The 18140-nt window shown below is 50.1% G+C and overlaps 1 protein-coding gene across 2 annotated transcripts in view; it reads left to right on the forward strand.

The window, feature by feature from the left end:
- LOC119102242 (BLOC-1-related complex subunit 8 homolog) overlaps nucleotides 1-12667 on the forward strand; it is a 33718-nt gene extending 21051 nt beyond the window's left edge. For both annotated transcript variants that reach the window (XM_037225609.1, XM_037225608.1), the window contains exons 2-6: nucleotides 3798-3921; nucleotides 4522-4560; nucleotides 6703-6880; nucleotides 10013-10123; nucleotides 11946-12667. In XM_037225609.1, the coding sequence (XP_037081504.1) occupies nucleotides 3900-3921; nucleotides 4522-4560; nucleotides 6703-6880; nucleotides 10013-10123; nucleotides 11946-12135 (540 nt within the window). In that variant the 5' untranslated portion in view covers nucleotides 3798-3899 and the 3' untranslated portion in view covers nucleotides 12136-12667. The remainder of the gene's footprint in view (nucleotides 1-3797; nucleotides 3922-4521; nucleotides 4561-6702; nucleotides 6881-10012; nucleotides 10124-11945) is intronic.
- Nucleotides 12668-18140: the final 5473 nt, after the last annotated feature.

Below are 18140 nucleotides of genomic sequence, written 5' to 3' on the forward strand. Positions count from 1 at the left end.
TAGGCAAAATTTGTACCAGGGCTTATCTTGTGGCTGGAATGCACCTGTTACAATATCAGCTACCATTAATATATGGGTCACATGATGTGCTCCAAGGCACCTCTGGAACTTGACATAACATTGATGCATTCTCAGCTCCCTGGTGCTTATGAAAATACTCACAATTTCATCAACCTACTTCGTCTTAAAACCATTTGTTTAAAGATGCATGCGGTTAGCCTCCAAGGAAGGTGATGTGTGTACTAGTGATATCATGTAACAGCACCAGGCCAGCAGTCAAATGTTATCTGAGTGTTGACATGAAAACAGTTGTCTAGTAAGCAGCATCTCTGTACTCAATTCAAGCTGAGTGTTGATTTAAGCTGAACATACATGTTAGTCAAGATGTGAGAAACATGATCAAATTCATCATGACTGGTTTATTTGCCAGCTTGTTCTTGTAGGAAATAACACTTGTGAACAAGTAAATGCAAACAGGCTGTTACAGCACTACATTGAGTAATGTCAGCATGTTTTATCAGCATGTTGATGTCTGATCATGGCAGCTGGCCCAGCTTTAGCATCAATGAAACAGAAAAAAGCATGCGCCATCCAGTTGTTTCCTCTGGCTTACGCAGGCCACGACGATCTTTGCTGTTTGCCCGAACGCGAGCACAAGCAATGTATTCAAGCAGCTGCGGACCTTCGTACAGCACATGTACAACCCTATGTGATTCAGCATTAAAGCCCATGTCCTATGATCGCCATTGGCACTTTTCACCCCTTTGACACGTCGGGCTGTTGAGGCTGCAGCTAAAAGGTGTGTTAAGGTCGTGCGAAACAGCGCATACTTCGCACACTTCGAAGACGTGATACATCCCTGGCCATGATACCTGACAAGAGCATAGCACGGGAGACTGCAGCAGACAGGATGACTGCCGCTGTGTGTCGAGGCTCTCGCGCCACACCCGGTGTCTTCCGAATTCCAGAGCTGAATTGGAGGCAGCGGTCCTGCGCCACAGTCACGTGGATGGGGCAAATGACTGGGCCACTAGCGGTGGCACACGTGCCGGACTGTCTTCCAGAAAGCCCTCAAGATCACCCTATGAACCCGCCTGTTTCTCATGTCACTCCCAGATCGTCTAAAGCTATGTTGAATTCCTCACGTGGGCCTGCGATCCGCATTCTGGCAGCGACAGCTGCAGAATGTGTGTTAGGCACCGAATGCAACGGCGCAGGATCACTGGAGGCTAACGCCTGACACTCGTGGTGCGTGGTTCGTTTAGCACCAAGACGCCCACGTCTGCGCTCGTTAGGTGGGGTTCAATTTTTGCATGCGTCTTTTTGAAGGTGTGAGGCAACTTTTGCGCCAGTGTACTCGACAGTTTGCAAACAAAGTGTTTTCTCTCACCGTAGCCTGCACCCAACATGGAAATCCGGAGCCGATACTTGGGCTCTGGGGGACGCGAATCTGACGGCCAAGTGCTCGTGCGGGCAGCTGCTGGCAGTGTGGATGCCAGAGCATGTATGACGTGGGGATTTTGCACAGTCTTCTTGGACGGAGGGGTGCAGGTGCAAGTACGCGAGGTAGATGGTATGTCGACGTTAGGCGAGGAGATGCGGTATAGATCACAAACTTCTGTTCACTAGTGGAGACGGTGGAGTCTGTCGACTACTTTGTTGCGATGTTGAGTAGAAGCATACAAAACGTTGCTCGCCAGCATCATATTGATATGGAACAAACGCAGTTGTGTGAGGAAACGGAGGTCTGGATCACTGTTGATGAAGCTGTAGTTATGAAGCATGCACAGCCCGCTGACGTGCTCAGGGCTAAGCGACGCGTCATCGAAGTTTTTGCACACGTCCTCGTCATGTTGTGTGGTGGTACCAGACACGTTGCAGTTATGTTGCACATTCATTTAGTTAACGGCACTCAGATGATTCGCGTGGATACCAAAAATTAGGCATGTATCTTATAGATGCCCGGAACAGTGGAAAAATAACCTTATTAGCCTCACTCATCATTGCGAAAATTTAGGAATGCATGTTGAGCGAATTTTCTCGGCAAGTCTCATGACAGAACGGCATGCGACAGAATTGGGGGATGGTGATGCTGACCGTGTCCCGAGAGTGTCTGACGCATACTATAATGTGTTCGTTCTCCGAGGCAGGAATACGTGCGAACTTTGTATACAGCAAATGGTCACCAGTACCCAGTTTTTATGAGATATAAACCGGAGGTTGTGGCCAGTGGAAAATTCGTTGCGCTTTTCGCTGCAGCCGAGACGAGAAGATCAGGGATGGGTCTGAACACCGGATGAGGTATGAGATGTGCATCCATTTCCACAAATGTAGCGGACACCCACAAGCATTGGGTAAAGCCTGGCTTCTTTTGTATGAGTACTTTGATGTTCACCCAGCTATGTAGAGCTTGTGTGGTTGCCTCTGTCCGAGCTCGTGCGTCTTAATGCACATGCATTTTTATTGCCCTCGAATTTGTATTTAATACGTTTTGGGTTTGAAAACGTGCTGCACGGTGGTCTGTCATGTATTTATTTTGGTGCTCCAACGCCCAGCACATATCAACGTTACGTCAAGCCGTAAAACACGCCTCTGGTGATATCTCACGATCCGCACGTCAAATAGGGCTGATATTTTACCACGCTCCAGACTAATGTCATCTGATGCGCGATTAGCGCAACTGCGCGTCCCCATGTAAACGGCGACTCCAAATTCATCATCTTTGGCTCCACACCATGAATAAATGGATTTCCGAAGACTCGACCATCTTGCGTCACCCACGTACACGGTCAGGGGTGTGCTTATGGTCGTTCTGGCACGTGCCGTGGGCCAGCCGTGGGTCGTATCGGAGCGAATTGGGGCGCTGCGCTGGTCACATCAGAGATTGTTCGAACGGCGTGTTCCCCCTTGGAAATCGGTCACTTCTTTGGGCTCATTTGGACCAAGTGTATACGGCTACAAACAAACTCACGGACTCTGTGCAAATGGTATGTGACAAGAACAGAAAGTGCAGTGGGCTTACTGAGCTCGATTCTATCCCCCAGCTGGACTAAGAAGCGGTTGAAACACCCTATCCCAACTTCACGTACCTGATAAAATGCTGGACACACCGCTGTCTGTTTGGCAGCATCAGTATCCTATCGTCATTCCACCTCCGAGCTGCCGTGTCCACACCGGAGGACGTTCGCTACTCCTGAAGTGTATTTTAGACCGTTTTGGGTCTTACCGACTCACTTTTTGCCATGGGCGCCATGTCATCAGGGTGGTCGGTGCGCGCTAATGCCCCAATCATTATCACCAGCGCCGGCTCACTGTGGCAGAATGACGAGGCTACAACTGCCGTCCTTCCACGTCAAGTTTGTTTGTTCATGTTCCCACCAGCGTGAAGCGCTATCTAGTCTTTTGATCACTTAGTGATCACGGGACTAGATAGCGATTTCGCTAGCGATTCGGGCTCGTGGTGACAGTACTTGCATTACGGTATCTATTTATCCACACCATTACTGCCAAGGACTAGGAGCGTACGAGGAAACGTGCCAGCTGTTCCCGATTTACCAGCGTTGGAGAGCCTCATTTGGGAATCATAAGTTCCTGTTATTACGACAAAAATAAGAGGCAAGTAGTTTTTCGCTTCCTGAGTGCACCTTGGTACTTTTACAGGACACCGTTTTGGTGGGCCCGCTTCCTCATCATGTGTACTGGGCAGGTGTGATAACGATTCCGTTACGAATCCATGAGACCTTTGGGTGGTCTGACCACATCGTAAATGACCATGTTGATTGTTACACCTTTTGCAGGATGCCACTTGATTCCAGAACTGATAGTCGCGTGCAATTCCAAGGAATTTTGGTGGCTTTCAGCCAACGTCGTCGGTGAGACGCAAGCAGTCAGTTCCAAGAATGGAGGGGAGAGGCACTAACGGTGAGCCTTCTCCAGCATGACCTTCCCTCCTCCTCGCACGTCGGTCGTCCCACTGATCACGTGAGATTCGTGAACCAAAATATTACTTGTTGCAGGAAATATGCGGCGGCAAATTTTTATGTCATTGTCAGTGTTGTCGGAAGCGTCAGTGTCAATCAGTATTGTTATCAGATCGGGGCAACGCTAGCATCTCGCTTTGCAGTCTTGCAGTGTGCGTGGCCGTTATAACAAAACAGCGTCCGAGACATCTTGATGTTTGGGCTAAAGATATCCAGGATCCATTGCTGTACGCGTTATGTATCCGACGTTACATCGCGGCGTCTGAGGTATGTCGATATTTGAGTTAGATATTCCCAAGATGTACCGGTATATGACATCAGCATAGGAGCAGGGCTGATGCCCCCACCACCAGCTTTCGGTAATGTTTAACATGAAGCATATCGCGGATGCGGGCTTCAAAATTGTCATGCCCCCTCCCCCCGTCCTCCGTCTCTCACACTTTCTGGGACCCTTCTACGCCCACTGGACGTGCTTTATGTATCTGATGCTACATCGCACCCATTCCAGAGCAGCATAATAAGACGCATATCTCTGTTGCAGCCCCTCATGATGCGCACCTGGACGCCCGCGCAAAGAGAGGTGAGACGCATTTGTGATTTGGTGTCTTGCAACTCTCCCAGCCGGAGTGTTTTCCATTTTTGGGCTTTGCATTCAGCTTCTCATTGACAAACGCCAAACTCGTCTGAAAGGTGATGCCAACGAAGGCGTTAGCGCTACAGCCAGCGTTGTTGTGACCTGCAGCCTCTGGGATCAGCCTGGTTCCCTCATCAGCGCGTCATGATAAGTAAAAGGTAGCCTGAAGAACGGTTAAACCCGTATCCTAGTCGGCCATTGTCTTAACATCACACACGCCAAGCGAGACGACGTTCAAACACCGACACGGCTTGTCATATCCAAAAGCCAAACTAAAAAGAGATGGACGGCGGGAAGATCTGCCGGTGTACCTGACATGAAAAGATGCTCATGCTGGACACGAGCGGAACACTAAAAACTGGGAGAACACCAGACGGCTATGGAAATGAGTTTGAAAAGCAAGCATTTCACAAAAGCATGCCTTCGAAACAAACCATTGCATCCGTAGGAGGATATAAATTTGGAAAGATGCCGACTGGGACGAAAATCGAGTAACAAAGCTACCTTGCAAGGGCTGGCACAAAAGTCATCTGAGTTACAAACTTCGGGTTTCCACTGTTCAATCATATAGAGTTTTGGAAAGGTGAACGGGGAAGGAATGCGTACAGTTTTGCGTGTTACCACTGATTTTCTGGCATTCCTCGTGATGTTCGCGCACGGAGCCCAAAGCGCGATTTTGTGTGGCGCGGCGGCGTAACAGTACCACGTAGATGCTGCCGTATGAAAGACAGTGCATGGTGGAAATGCTGCTTACGTCTATTAATACCCTCTGGACTGCTGGAAATCGCGTCACCGTGGTGAATTACTGGGCTGTTTTATATTGTTTCCTCCTCATGTCCTTTGTCGAAAAACTATGTGCGAATAATATTGCAAGTGGCAAACTTTTTATTTTTATCGCATTAAGAAAGAAGGTAAAGAAGAAGAAAAAAGAAGACAAAGAAGGTGAAAAGACTAAAAAAGAAGGTAAAAGATCGTGGGGAAAGGCGAACATGAGGCCGTGGCTCTTCCCTTGGCGTTAAAATTTGGTGCTGGCACTTCGATGACGATAGAGATAACTGGTTGAAAAATTATCGTGCTCTCCCACGTTTAAGGACTTTCCACGACCCTGTGGGAAACGCTTGCAGGATTAATGGAAAGCCTGTCCGTTGAGAATTCAAGCTGGCAAAATTATGCAACATGTGTTGTGCCCCATTAGCAAACAAACGCATGAAGACTAAAAAACATACGGACATCAGGCCAACAAAGAGCAACAAGGGCTCATCGAGGCTGGCCTAAATCGGGTTCCGTGCACATCCCGAAAAACCTTAGCACCTGACCTGCCTGAATTTAGCTACAAATGAGATCCTGGACCGATAAGATTTATCCAAACGGTTCTTAAATGCGGCTAGACAGGCATTTCGTACAGCTTTGTTCGACAGTTCACTCCAGTGATTCACTTCACTTTGATCAAATGATATGTGCCTCTTCATAGTTCGACTATTGCCTTTCGTTCAATATAACGGGTTTTCTCTAAGTCTCGGCCTAATTCCGACCTAATTTCGAGTGTTCCTGGTATATTTACCTTTTCTGTCCCTTTCATAATCGTAAATACCTTTTTCATATCCCCTCTAAGTATACGATGTTTCAGTGAATACAATTGCAGGGCCTTATACCTATCCTTATATTGTAAGGCCTCAATCCCATTTTTTTTTCCCAGTCGCTTTTTGCTATACTTTTTCCAGCCTATCTATATTTTCGAGAAACATGGGGATCAAGCCTATACACAATACTCCTAAGTGTCTTCTAACGTGGTTAAGCACAAATTTTTGACGACATTCTTACCCTTGTAATGGACATTCCCGAATAAGACACAGCATTCGAAGTGCGTTGCTCGTAGCAGTCCCACATGGCTTTTCAGCCTTTAAATCCCTGGAAATTATGTCCCTAAGTCCTTTTCTTCTTCGATATGGCTCGGCTTCCGGCTATTCCGGATAGAAGCGGAATAAATGCCTCTCGCTCCGAGTCGCGGCGTGGCGAGTGTGCAGGGCCTTCAGCGCAGCGCTCCGGTGTGGGCGGGTCGACCTGAGCCGACCCGTCGGCCGTCGGCAGCCACGGAGCGTTCTTCGGAGAACATGCACATCCTCGTGAACGACCCTTCGCTGGCGCTGTACCGCATCCAGGAGCACATCCGCAAGGCGCTGCCGCCGACGGTGGAACGGCGCGGCGAGGTGGTGCACATGCACCGGCAGCTGCAGGGCCGCTGCTACGACGCCGAGTACGCCATCAGGTGGGGGACGGCGCTGCCAGTGCTGCCTGGCGGCCTGTCTCGGCAACGCGGTGTCGCACCGGCGTTCATAGATGTCAGCTCGTGGAGTACTGTTTGGCTCGTAGTGCGCCTATGGCAAACAGGAGATGTGTGCCTGATTTTTGACACAACACAGATGTCGTGCTTTGTAAGAAATCGTGAGAGTTGATGTGACGCATGAACAATTACAACACGACGTATGTTCATGCAAAATGGCACAGCGGATAGATCATACCGTGGTGGTTGCACTGCCCTAAATTGTATTCTACTCCATGTTTTGTTAATTGGCAAGGTATCGTCCGTATGATGAGCTGTGAATGTCTAGCGCGTATAATTATTTTGAACGCACCAGAAATTGGGAGAATCATTTCGTAATGTACTGACTTGTGAGCGTCGTACACAACATAAGCGTCGCCATTTTGAGCCGTTTCGCCACGTGGAACAGCGTGGCAAGAGTCATGCCCTCCCCTTCCCCCGTTGATTCCACAATTGGCGTGTTAGAGCAAAAGTGCAATGACGTGTCTATAACACGGTGCAATGTCTACAGTTTTTTTCCAATGATCTTCTCATTGACGTATGTGAGTTACCTGTCATGTCTGGTCAGGCAAGGCCAAAGCGCGTCTTTGGTGTTTGAGATTGTGCCTTAAACGTGTGTGGCTAGGTGAAATTAAGACCCTCTGCTGGTTAGGGTTGTCTTCCGAGTTACATTTTCTTTTCGTCCACGGTTATGTTGTGTCCTACAATGCTGCTCCATTGTGGGACAGCAACCCATAGTCGTTTTACCACAAGTGAGTGGCCAACAAATGCAGCAAAATGCGCCTCAATTCCACGCAGAAAACGCCTCACAGCATATCTTACCAGTGCGTGCGCACTGTGTTGCTTTCGTAGCACACGGTAACACGTAACTCTGAAACACCGTTGGCAAACACAAGGTCGCACAGCTAAGCTAATAGCCTGTTATTCCAGGGCCAGTTTCTCGGAGGGGCCATGGTGCTGTAACTATTCCGCATCATTGAATCAAATCTTCCCGGACCGTGGGACTCTTGCTGGGATTTACGCCATGTGTTTATTAGTGACTGGACATGGTTTTTCCAAGAAGAAAGGGCCCCCGGCGAAGAAGGGATGTTATCGCTCCGCATCAGCGGTCTTCAGAGAAATGCATAGACAAACTAGGTTAGGGTCTGGAGGCCTCGGCGCACAACACCGTATGTCAATAGTAAAAGGTGCTCTTTGGTTGCCGATTCAAGCTTTGCTCTTATCTGACTGAGGTTCAATATCCTAAATGCGTATTCCAGCCGTGCTTACATATTGATGGCGCGGGCAACACTTGTTTGCGAGTGGTTGGAGTACTACGACCACCCGTATAGAAGACGTGATACCTTATTGGAAACAGGTCACTGCAGGCGAATCGTGCTACCGGTGCATCTTAAAAAACGAAAAGCAATGACAAAAGGCTGTTAACAGAGATAGGTAGGCATTAATAGTCGTCATTTATGCACAGTGCGTCATGGAGCTCGTAAACATACCGTTGTCCCCATCTGGGCCCATGCCTGTCCGCGCATTACACATCGCCTTTTGGCCAGAGCTCCCGATGTGTTTCAGTTTCGCGATCACCTGGGCGTGGTTCACCACGCTTTGCCGTCTGGCGTTGTGCTTTCCGAACATTTCATGGCAACTTTTTTCTTGAAGTTTTATGCAAATAGTTTGTGCAGGATTGGGTCCATTGGTTTCATCGAGCAGTTACACCAGCCGGTGGGAAGGGGGGGGGGGGGGAGTGGATAGCATGATTCTCGGAGTCACGTGATCATTGGCAGCCACTGTTTTTGATTGGGACCCCAAAACAGGAAACGCTTTGATCGGCCTTGAATTTAGTGGAGATGTTAGCTTGTTGACACCCTGTGAGTCCAGGTGATGTGACTGTCATGACGAGTGAGTATGATCGAATGCACTCGATTGTATAGGGAACATGGGTCGAGGGTGCTGGAATATAGAATGAGATAAAGAAATCGGATTGTGCTGTTCGTCAGGATAAAGCGGCGTAGGATGCTTTCTGTTCTGCGCTCTACTCTGCCGTTCTGCCCTGCGCCGTGATTGACGCAGCGTTTAATGAGGTGCACTAAGGATCGTGTAAGAAATGATAATCAAAACAATATAGTAGAACGGTTAAGAATTAGAACCCACTGAAATGCTAATTAAGGTTGTGATCGCTGCCATTTTTATTTTGAAGCATTTGTCTTCATTTTTGCTTGCTGATTGAGAGCGACATGGAGCTTGGTTTTACGCGTCGCGTACATCATGTAGTATCTGTCTCCAGACATCGCATCGTGGTTTCTGCGGACAGATTGGACCAAGCACACACACCAACACTGTGGCCGTGCGAGATTGTTCTCTTTTGAGACCGTCCATATCAAATACGAACTCCTGTGGCTCTCGTGGCCACCGCTTCCGAATCATAGCTTTTATCCTAGTCTTTTGCCATTCTAAAATCGTCCTTGATAGCTGCCGTAGCCGACAGAGGCTGAAAAGACATTCGCTCTTAGTCAGCGGTACCGAGGTAGTGATGATCGGACGGCATGGGCGTGCCGTGCCCAAAACTGAGCATGATGCCGTACCCTCGGGCTGCGTACCTCGAATCTTCCATTGTTTGATGGGTCTGTCTTTGTGGGTCGCGAAGTCGATCACAGTCGTTGTCGATCGTTGTAGTGGACTTTGCGTGACATGCACCACGCTGTGACGCTGACAGCGTCACAGCTGCTGCGTTGCTTTCGCTCAGGTGACTTGGTGTAATTCAAATTGCGATTCTTGCTATAGTTTGCTAGGTTTGTCCTACTGCTGGTGCGAAAGTTGGGAAACTTGCTAGGTGTGTGCCACTGCCGGTACGAAAATTGCGAAACTTCTTAATTTATCTGGTAGCTTGAATACTTCAGCCCAAAATTCAAGACATCGGCTTTGTGCCCCTGGGAGCGTATGTCGGCGTTTTTCAGCACTTGGTGGATTGCCTTGTATTTTTTTGCGTTCATGGTCTTAACCTTACATGTGCTTCAAGTTGTGCATGCGTGGATCCGCATTTATCCGACCCGCATTCGTGTTTTCTGAGACATGTCGTGTTTTCAGTGCTGTGAAGGGAATGCAGAAAGCGGAGCCGATCTTCTCTAATATCCAAGAACTTTTGCGGAATTCGCTTTTCCTCCGGCAACAGCTTATTTATGAAGAGAAGCGGAACAGGTCAATGCGAAATGATGCTCGTTAGGTTTTGCTGGCTCGTGAATCTGCACGTGTTTTACTGTACGTTGATTTGTCGTTATTTTTGCTGTATTTATTGAGATACATAACCTTCTGCCGGAATAACCGTGAATACACAGGCGAAGCTTTGCTCGGTGGTGTTAGTATTTTTTATTAGTGCGGGATGATGAAGACGTGAATTTGCTGTTATCATTGCACATTTTGCTTGCACGACCACACCCATAAAGCGCTCGAGCGAACAGCTGCCTTGTTATTCGATTACACATCCCATCTCCCTTTGTCACCCTTGATCACCTCTCTTTTGTCCGGCCTTAAGCCTGCCCGACCGACCTTACCCTGACAAACTATACTTCGAAAACAGGTCCCGCCAGCAACACATTGTAATCCATCGTTCCGCCTTTTTATCTTTTGACCGAGGTGGCACCGTTTTTTTCTGTTTAACAGTGATGCATGAAAATCGGGAATGTCCACTGTTCTGCAACGGCGGGGGTTTAGATAGACGAACGGTAAGTAGTCTACATGTGCTAATGGTATTGGGCCTACCAAAAAATGTTGCATAGCAAGCATGCCATATGGTTCCAAAGAACAACTGCTCAACCCCAAAATTCCGAGCAGCTAACATTGCAACTGTTGCGCATTGCCTACAGCATTAGTGGCGGGACCAAATCAACATCATGTGGAAGTGTCACTGCAGCGTGCACGCCTCCGAGGTTCATGTCAAGCTACAGCTGCCCAGAATGAACGCTTGTTATGCATGTACTTTTTTGGTAGACCCAGTTCCTTGAACTTAGTACCTGTTGCCACGACCAGTAGTAAACTGGTATATATTTACATACATGTGTGTGTGTGGGCACGTGCTCTGTACCGAACTTCCCTTGGTAGGAGCATGGCGGCATCACTGGTACCCTCCATTATTATATATTTTCCACGGCAGTATTATTTCGCAACCTGGTGATGCATTAGACGATGCTTTCATCCCATGCATGTTTGCCCCATCGTTGATACTGGTGGGTGAAATGTATGTGCGAATTGTATGGTGTCTTGACGTTTTCCTACATGTGTCGGCAATAGAGAACAGGCGTATAGCGTACATATCATCATGATGATTGGTGGTTAAGGGCGTGACGGCTGCTTAAGTCATTGTTGTGTCCATAACGAACCCGTATGAACATCAGTATTAACTTGGGCGCTGTTGTGCGTTGTTCTAACCCCGCGGTCTGTTTCGAGCGTCCTTTATCTCGACCGTCTGCCAGACGGGATCTCAGTGGCCAGGCCCTGTTGCGCCCTGGCCCGGAGGCCTCAGCGTTCCCCGACCCTTGTGATGCCTCGCTGGGCGTCAGCGTGGCCCGGAGGCCTCAGCGTTCCCCGACCCTAGTGATGCCTCGCTGGGCGTCAGCGTGGCCCGGAGGCCTCAGCGTTTCCCCGACCCTTGTGATGCCTCGCTGGGCGTCAGCGTGGCCCGGAGGCCTCAGCGTTCCCCGACCCTAGTGATGCCTCGCTGGGCGTCAGCGTGGCCCGGAGGCCTCAGCGTTCCCCGACCCTTGTGATGCCTCGCTGGGCGTCAGCGTGGCCCGGAGGCCTCAGCGTTCCCCGACCCTTGTGATGCCTCGCTGGGCGTCAGCGTGGCCCGGAGGCCTCAGCGTTCCCCGACCCTAGTGATGCCTCGCTGGGCGTCAGCGTGGCCCGGAGGCCTCAGCGTTCCCCGACCCTTGTGATGCCTCGCTGGGCGTCAGCGTGGCCCGGAGCCGCGCTCGCTGTGGGCCGGCCGGCCCTCGTGTGACCGCCGCCGCCGTCTACCGCGCAGGGAGAGGACGGAGCCGAGCATGTACAAACGCCTCTCGTCGCACATCTCGCTCGACCTGACCGACCTGCCCGACCTGGGCGACGCCTGGCGAGAGACCGCCTCCCGGGTGGAGTCGGTGTTCGCGCACGCGCGCAGCTCGATGGCCGATAGGGAGGACAAGTCAGAGCACCGCAGGAGCACGGCCAACTGAGCGTCAGTCGCTGCTTGTTGACGGCTGTCTTCGAGTCTTGTGGCGGGTCTCTAGCCGCTTGTTTCCGAGCAGCCGGCGCGACGTGTTTGTTGCAGCTGGTCTTGAAGTGGTCGTGGCTGGTCTGCAGCCGTTTCCGAGTGGTCGAGCTCTGCTGTAGTCGCTCGGCTGCGAGCGGTCTGGTGCGCCTGGTCGTGTGTTGTCTGTGAGTGTCCACTCGTGGATCGTTGACGAGTCCTGGCGTCAGAAGCTCCACATTCTGTCACTTTTCATATCTTGACGCATGTCACAATATCACGGGGTACTGAAAATGTCCGCTTTATTCTGGTAGTTGCTCGTACCTCTGTCGCAGTGTAGCGGTTGTCTTAGAAGACATCACTGCAACATGAGAAACGTGACGGTACGGGTGTTACGGCTGTTAGTCAGCCCCATGATCTCCGCCAGGGGGTGAGAACAGTGTTCCTCGGCACACTCGCATGGTCGCGTCATACGCTCACCTGTTCCCATATGTTCTGAAATAGACCTGGTCAAAGCAGTTATTTGTGATGCTTTTCAGAATATGCTGATATTTTGGTAATACAAATGCACGACACGGAACATTCGGACTGGCAAGCATTGTCTAGCAGATAATGGGGCCACCAGAGACTCACGCAGATTAACTTTAACCGTTAAGCGTCTCATTCGACGAATATACATGTAAGCGTATGGATCCTGTGCTCTGTTGGTGCCCTAATTGATGCTACGACGGATTGTTGTTTGATTCCGGCTATGAACGTGATTCACTACGACATGATATGATGAGTGGGTTGACGCTTAGGGAACGCTTGAAACGTAGGCTCTTTAAATAAGAACGAAAAATGAACGATCAGTCCTCGCTGCCAGCGACAGCACAACCCACCGGCCACCTGTCCGACGTGCCAGCTGAGACGGGTCACGCGACCGCCGCTGCTCCGGCTCCCACACGTGTCAGCCGTCTCCGGCCGGCGGCGGACCCCCGTCCCGGTAACGTCACTCAGCCATCACTCAGCAACACGTGTCCGCTGGAAATTGTTAGCGAATAATGTGGTTTGAAGAGTCAATGTTGGAGAGATTTTTGCTGCCTGTCGACCGGTGTAATTTTCTGAACTGTTATCTCCTAGATCAATATTGACGTGTTCATCTTGATCGAGGTTGCAAAAGTGTGGTATAATGCCCTTTGTTTCACGCAACGTTAAAATTATGGTCTGATAGGGGGGATAGCTCAACATATAACTTTTTGGGTATTCATATGATGACCACATAAGAAAGAAGAACCAGGTGTTGCGTTTTAAATTTCGATCATGTGAGCATCGAGGTTAACATTCCCATTCTCGGCTTAGTATATAAGATATTTCCAGGCCTAGGGCCAAGGTTGCAGGACATTGGAGGCGCAGCCGCACCCCAGCGCTGGCGTATCTCCCATTTGAAGGAGCGACAACACTTGAGGGATGTCCTCTTAAGGGCGAGTTTGCTCCGTCTTCCCGTGGTTGATGGCGTGTAAGAGTAGCGGTGTCTTATGATTCTGTTCGGGAGGCAGTATGAGTGTCGCTGCGTTGCGTAGCGGACGCCCGTCGGGCTCCGTCGCCACTGCGCCAACGAAAGGTCTAGGTACAACTCCTTTCAGTCCGTCAGTCGTTTTTCATCCGTTAGAGCGGCTCCGCTGCGTGTTGGCCAACGCTGCGGCTCCACGATGGAGATGCATGACTCCATTCTCGGAGGCGACGGCGGTCGGTGCCGCCGGGGCGCCGAGACGCGTCCACGCCCGGCGGGGCCCGGCCACCGCCGCTTCGGTGAGCCGTGGCCGCAGGGTGGCGCTGCTTGCCGCGTCCCACCGCTCGCGAGGCACATTACCGGCTCGCCGTCGGCGTCGGGGAGGGGTGTTGCAACGGTGACGACAGCCGCGCTACCGGTCTTCTGCGTACGGTGGCGCGGCGCTGATATCTGTGTGGGCGCCCCACCGAATACTGGGGCGTCCACACATGCTGGCATATGTCTTTGCCGACATGATATTTCCCGGGAAGCGTCGCGGTGGAAAGCGCCTACAGATAGCCAGATACACAATGATAGGCTTTCCAGATAGAATGAAGCACGCCTACAAAGTATACATCGAAAACCCTAACGTGCTGAAAAAGCACTAACAAACAAGATCGCGCTCACAAATAAAGATAAGACACGCAGCAAATGCTTTAAAACGAAAGCGGGAAATATATGAGAAAGTTGGTAAAATACGCGACAAGCACCTACTGTGAAATTTTTACCTTTCTGCTTAGATGTAGACGTACCGATTCCAATGCTGCGTGGTGGGTCTCGTGCCCTCCGCCGCTGTCCGCTAGCGCCACAGTCGTGTGGTTCACAAGAGCGGTCATATTCCGTGTCACCGGCCGACCGAACTGTGATCCAGACTTGCTTGCGAGGGCACTTCTTCACACGAAGTCAACCCCGGCGTGCCAACAGCGGCCGTCGCTGTTTTCGCCACCGCTGTTGACGTGAACGGCCGTCGGCCACGCGGAGGCGGCTACCCCAGCGCTGGCTAACAATGCCACACTCTGCCCGTGTACAAAGGGTTAGGTGACCATAGTAGTGAGATTTGAGGAGCACACATCTAACGAAAACAATGCTGTCATAAACACCGCTCCCAGGCCACAGCTCCAACAGTATGGACGGGCCGGCTTAACAGCCGCGGAACTACAAACGAGGTCACTTTTCAACATGGCCAAACGTGAAGACCAAACGTTGAAAGACATATGTAGATAGCACAGGAATAACGTAAGCTCAGTAGCCTAAAACTTCGTTGTTGTGTATGCAGGCGCGTAAGCAATAAGCTCACACGCAAGGAACCCACACAGATGATCCGATTTGCAGCACGGCGCGTCCGATAACAATTGAACAGCCAGCACTACTGAGCAGGACAGCAGGCATTGCTGGTCCGTGCAGGATGAATCTGGGAAATCGCACTATGACAACAACAAAAAACAAAGCGAAAGCAATCCTCAAGGACCGTAGCATTCGACCGGAGTGCCACCGCGCAGCCGAATCGACCTTCTCGAGGCTGGTACAGCTTATGTGTCTGCGGAAACCACTGCGGATCGTGCGGGTACACTCCAGAAGCTCGATCGACCCCCTGGCAATCGGACGGAGGGGCGGCAAACACGTCCGCTCGCCGCGCAACGAGCGCTTCCCTGGCAATTGGACGGAGGGACGGCCAACGCATCCCCTCGCCATGTAGCATGAGCTGACTCATGCACGGCTGAACCAGGACCAGAGAATGCTCCCGAGTCCGAATCAGATGACCCATCGTGGAGCGGATCGGCGCGAGCATCCCGAACACCAGGCTAAGCAGCATTAGCGGGTTCACGAGCATCCGAACCCACTCCAGTTTCACCACCTAGCTGGGGCGGCTCACAGGTCGTTGCGCGCGGCGGCCCGCCGAAACTGAGACTCGCGTCCTCGGAAGTCTTCTTGCCTGGACATGCCGCGCGCAGCTGCTCCCAATGAACGGTACTGAGCTTCCGACCATCTGCGTTCGACACGAACAGGTCGGGGCTAGCGTTTGCCACAGGCACTACAGGGCCGGCAGGCCTAGGTTTCGATCTGCTAGCGTATGAAAATATAATACGTTACATATGAGCAAGAGACGGTCAAGAAACGGAGACACATTCTTTGGTTCTAATCGGACAACTTATCGACAATGTCGGCAAGCTGCGCAAACGAGGAAACTTTTAGTGTTGACCGCGAAGTACCACACTCAACTCTACAGCATCTCAGATGAACATCGCACTGCGTTTATTGTGTCGTAAGCGTGCTGTCACCGTCGTTCCAGACAATTTTCATTTTGGCAATAACGTATGTTTAACGTCCGCGGACCGAAATTACAAATACTCTCTAAGCTCGTACCGGGTCGATCAATATTAGCTTCAACCGTTGGATTCACGGCGTGGGAAGCAGGCACTGCGTTGTTTATCTCGATGTTTATGCTTATGATATTAATGTTTAAATAATTATGTCGAAATCTTTGCGTGCACGGTTTTGGTTTCAAATACTTGCTTAGAGGCCTTGCTGAGTGAACCCAGAACCCACCACCCAGAGGAGACTGATACAGTTCATCGGGCAATTTTGCCCATTATGTTTTTGCGAGACAGGGCTGCGAAGGGTTAACACGCGCTCGGGTGGTGGTCAAATTGACCCCCCTCCCCGAAGGTTTTTCCAGAATGGTTTCGGAACGGTGCAGCGTAGCCGCGCCAAATTTTGCACAGCTATAGACAATTGAATAGCGGATTGTTTAACATAAACAAATTATATGTGTCTTGTAAGGTCGCTGACCCATGGCAGGTCAAAGTCAGGCCATGGTTTCAGCGAAGGCAATTTCTAGGGAATCGTCCAATCTGATATAATAACGGAGTGTTTGACGAAGCCATACATCTCTGAGATACTTTCTGCACTACAAATTGCACTACAAATACTAGTGCACTACACACTATTGCACTGCACACTATTGCACTACAAATATTGAATGAGCAAATTACGTTGACCTAAGGTCAGGTATGAAGGTCAGACCAAGGTTACCACCAACCTGACTTATTACTCTAGGGCTTGCTGTATGAAATAGTTTATGGTGCTCAGTTCGAGTTTATTGATAGCAGGGACCGCATTACAATTTTCCACTGACTTCTTAGAAGTCAGAAAAGGTCATTGACCTAAGATGACCCGGGTCGAAATTTTGTTGTGTGAACATACTGCCTGGCGTAATCTTTGTCGCATATTCAAATGCAAAACTCAGAGCAGTCTTGTATTATTTGGGTCACCATGACCTTCAAGAGGTTAAACAAGGTCACTGATCTCAAATGGGCTTTTGACCTTCTGCTTAGAAACAGTTTCCTTGCTTCTGGGGGCACTTTGGTGACCAACCTAGAGTTTGACATTATTTGACCTTATTCGGCCTAAAGATCATGTCCTAGGAAGCTCAAACTTTGACCTAAGTGAGTTCACGTACAGGTCAAGACACTCTGTAAATTTGGTGTCTCTAGCTTTCTTATTTTCCGAGTTCTCAGGGGGTTAAATTGACCCCTCCCCACCCGAGCGAAGGGTATCTAGCCGGCCACCCGGGCACGTGTTAACACGGCTTACAGGATATCGGCACGACCGCCTTGTGCCATATCGATCGTCTTTCATCAGCTGACCTCTCCTGTTTCGATCGGGCGGAACAGTGCGCCCGCCCCGGGACTCGCACCCAATGCCGCTGGATTCAGAGCCCAGCATTCGTCCCGGCTCATGGGAAACACATGCGTGCGAGGAAATATTGCGTTGTCCGCGCTGTGCCGCTGCCCCGGCTCCCATACAAACATATGGCCAGCACGCATTAAAAATGTTACAGAGACTATTCCACATTTGAATGGGATTCCAGAAAGCTATAGCCATTGTCATGACCATTACCCGCAGATCAGAGCCATGTCCAAAGACTTCAAGCCCTCTCCTTTCTGAGTTTGATGCACGCTACTTTGCGTGGCCTTTTCTCGTCGTCTATTTGAAAGTCAGGCAGATATTATGGTGTCCTAGGGACGTCACGCGAGCATTCCGTCTCACTGGCTGTTTTGTCCTCACAATAAAGAAAACATGGGCATCTAAACATTCGTGTTTGCTATAATCCAGCACTAAGTATCTCAATGAAAGGAGGCAGCTCGCTTATTGTTAGATTGTGCTGCTGACTGCATGTTTCGATCACGAACCGGGTGATATAATGAATAATACAGAGATTCGGGCAACTGCTAGATGCAATGAACATTAGGCTGATAATCGGGTAACTTGATTTACCCTCTGGATTAATTTCTGGAAAAAGCTAGCGACGAGTGAACTTCTTTATTCACATCTGATGCTTGCCTCCATGTTTTCAAATGAAGAACAGTCCATTTAAGGTGGCCCATAGGTTTTTACATATTTCAATATCTAGTGTGTATGCGAGAAGTGTTAACTCGATTAATCCAGGCGGTGCACAG

This window comes from Pollicipes pollicipes, unplaced genomic scaffold (genome assembly GCF_011947565.3).
Source record: "Pollicipes pollicipes isolate AB1234 unplaced genomic scaffold, Ppol_2.1 Scaffold_5724;HRSCAF=6776_pilon_pilon_pilon, whole genome shotgun sequence".
Taxonomy (NCBI): Eukaryota; Metazoa; Arthropoda; class Thecostraca; order Pollicipedomorpha; family Pollicipedidae; genus Pollicipes; species Pollicipes pollicipes.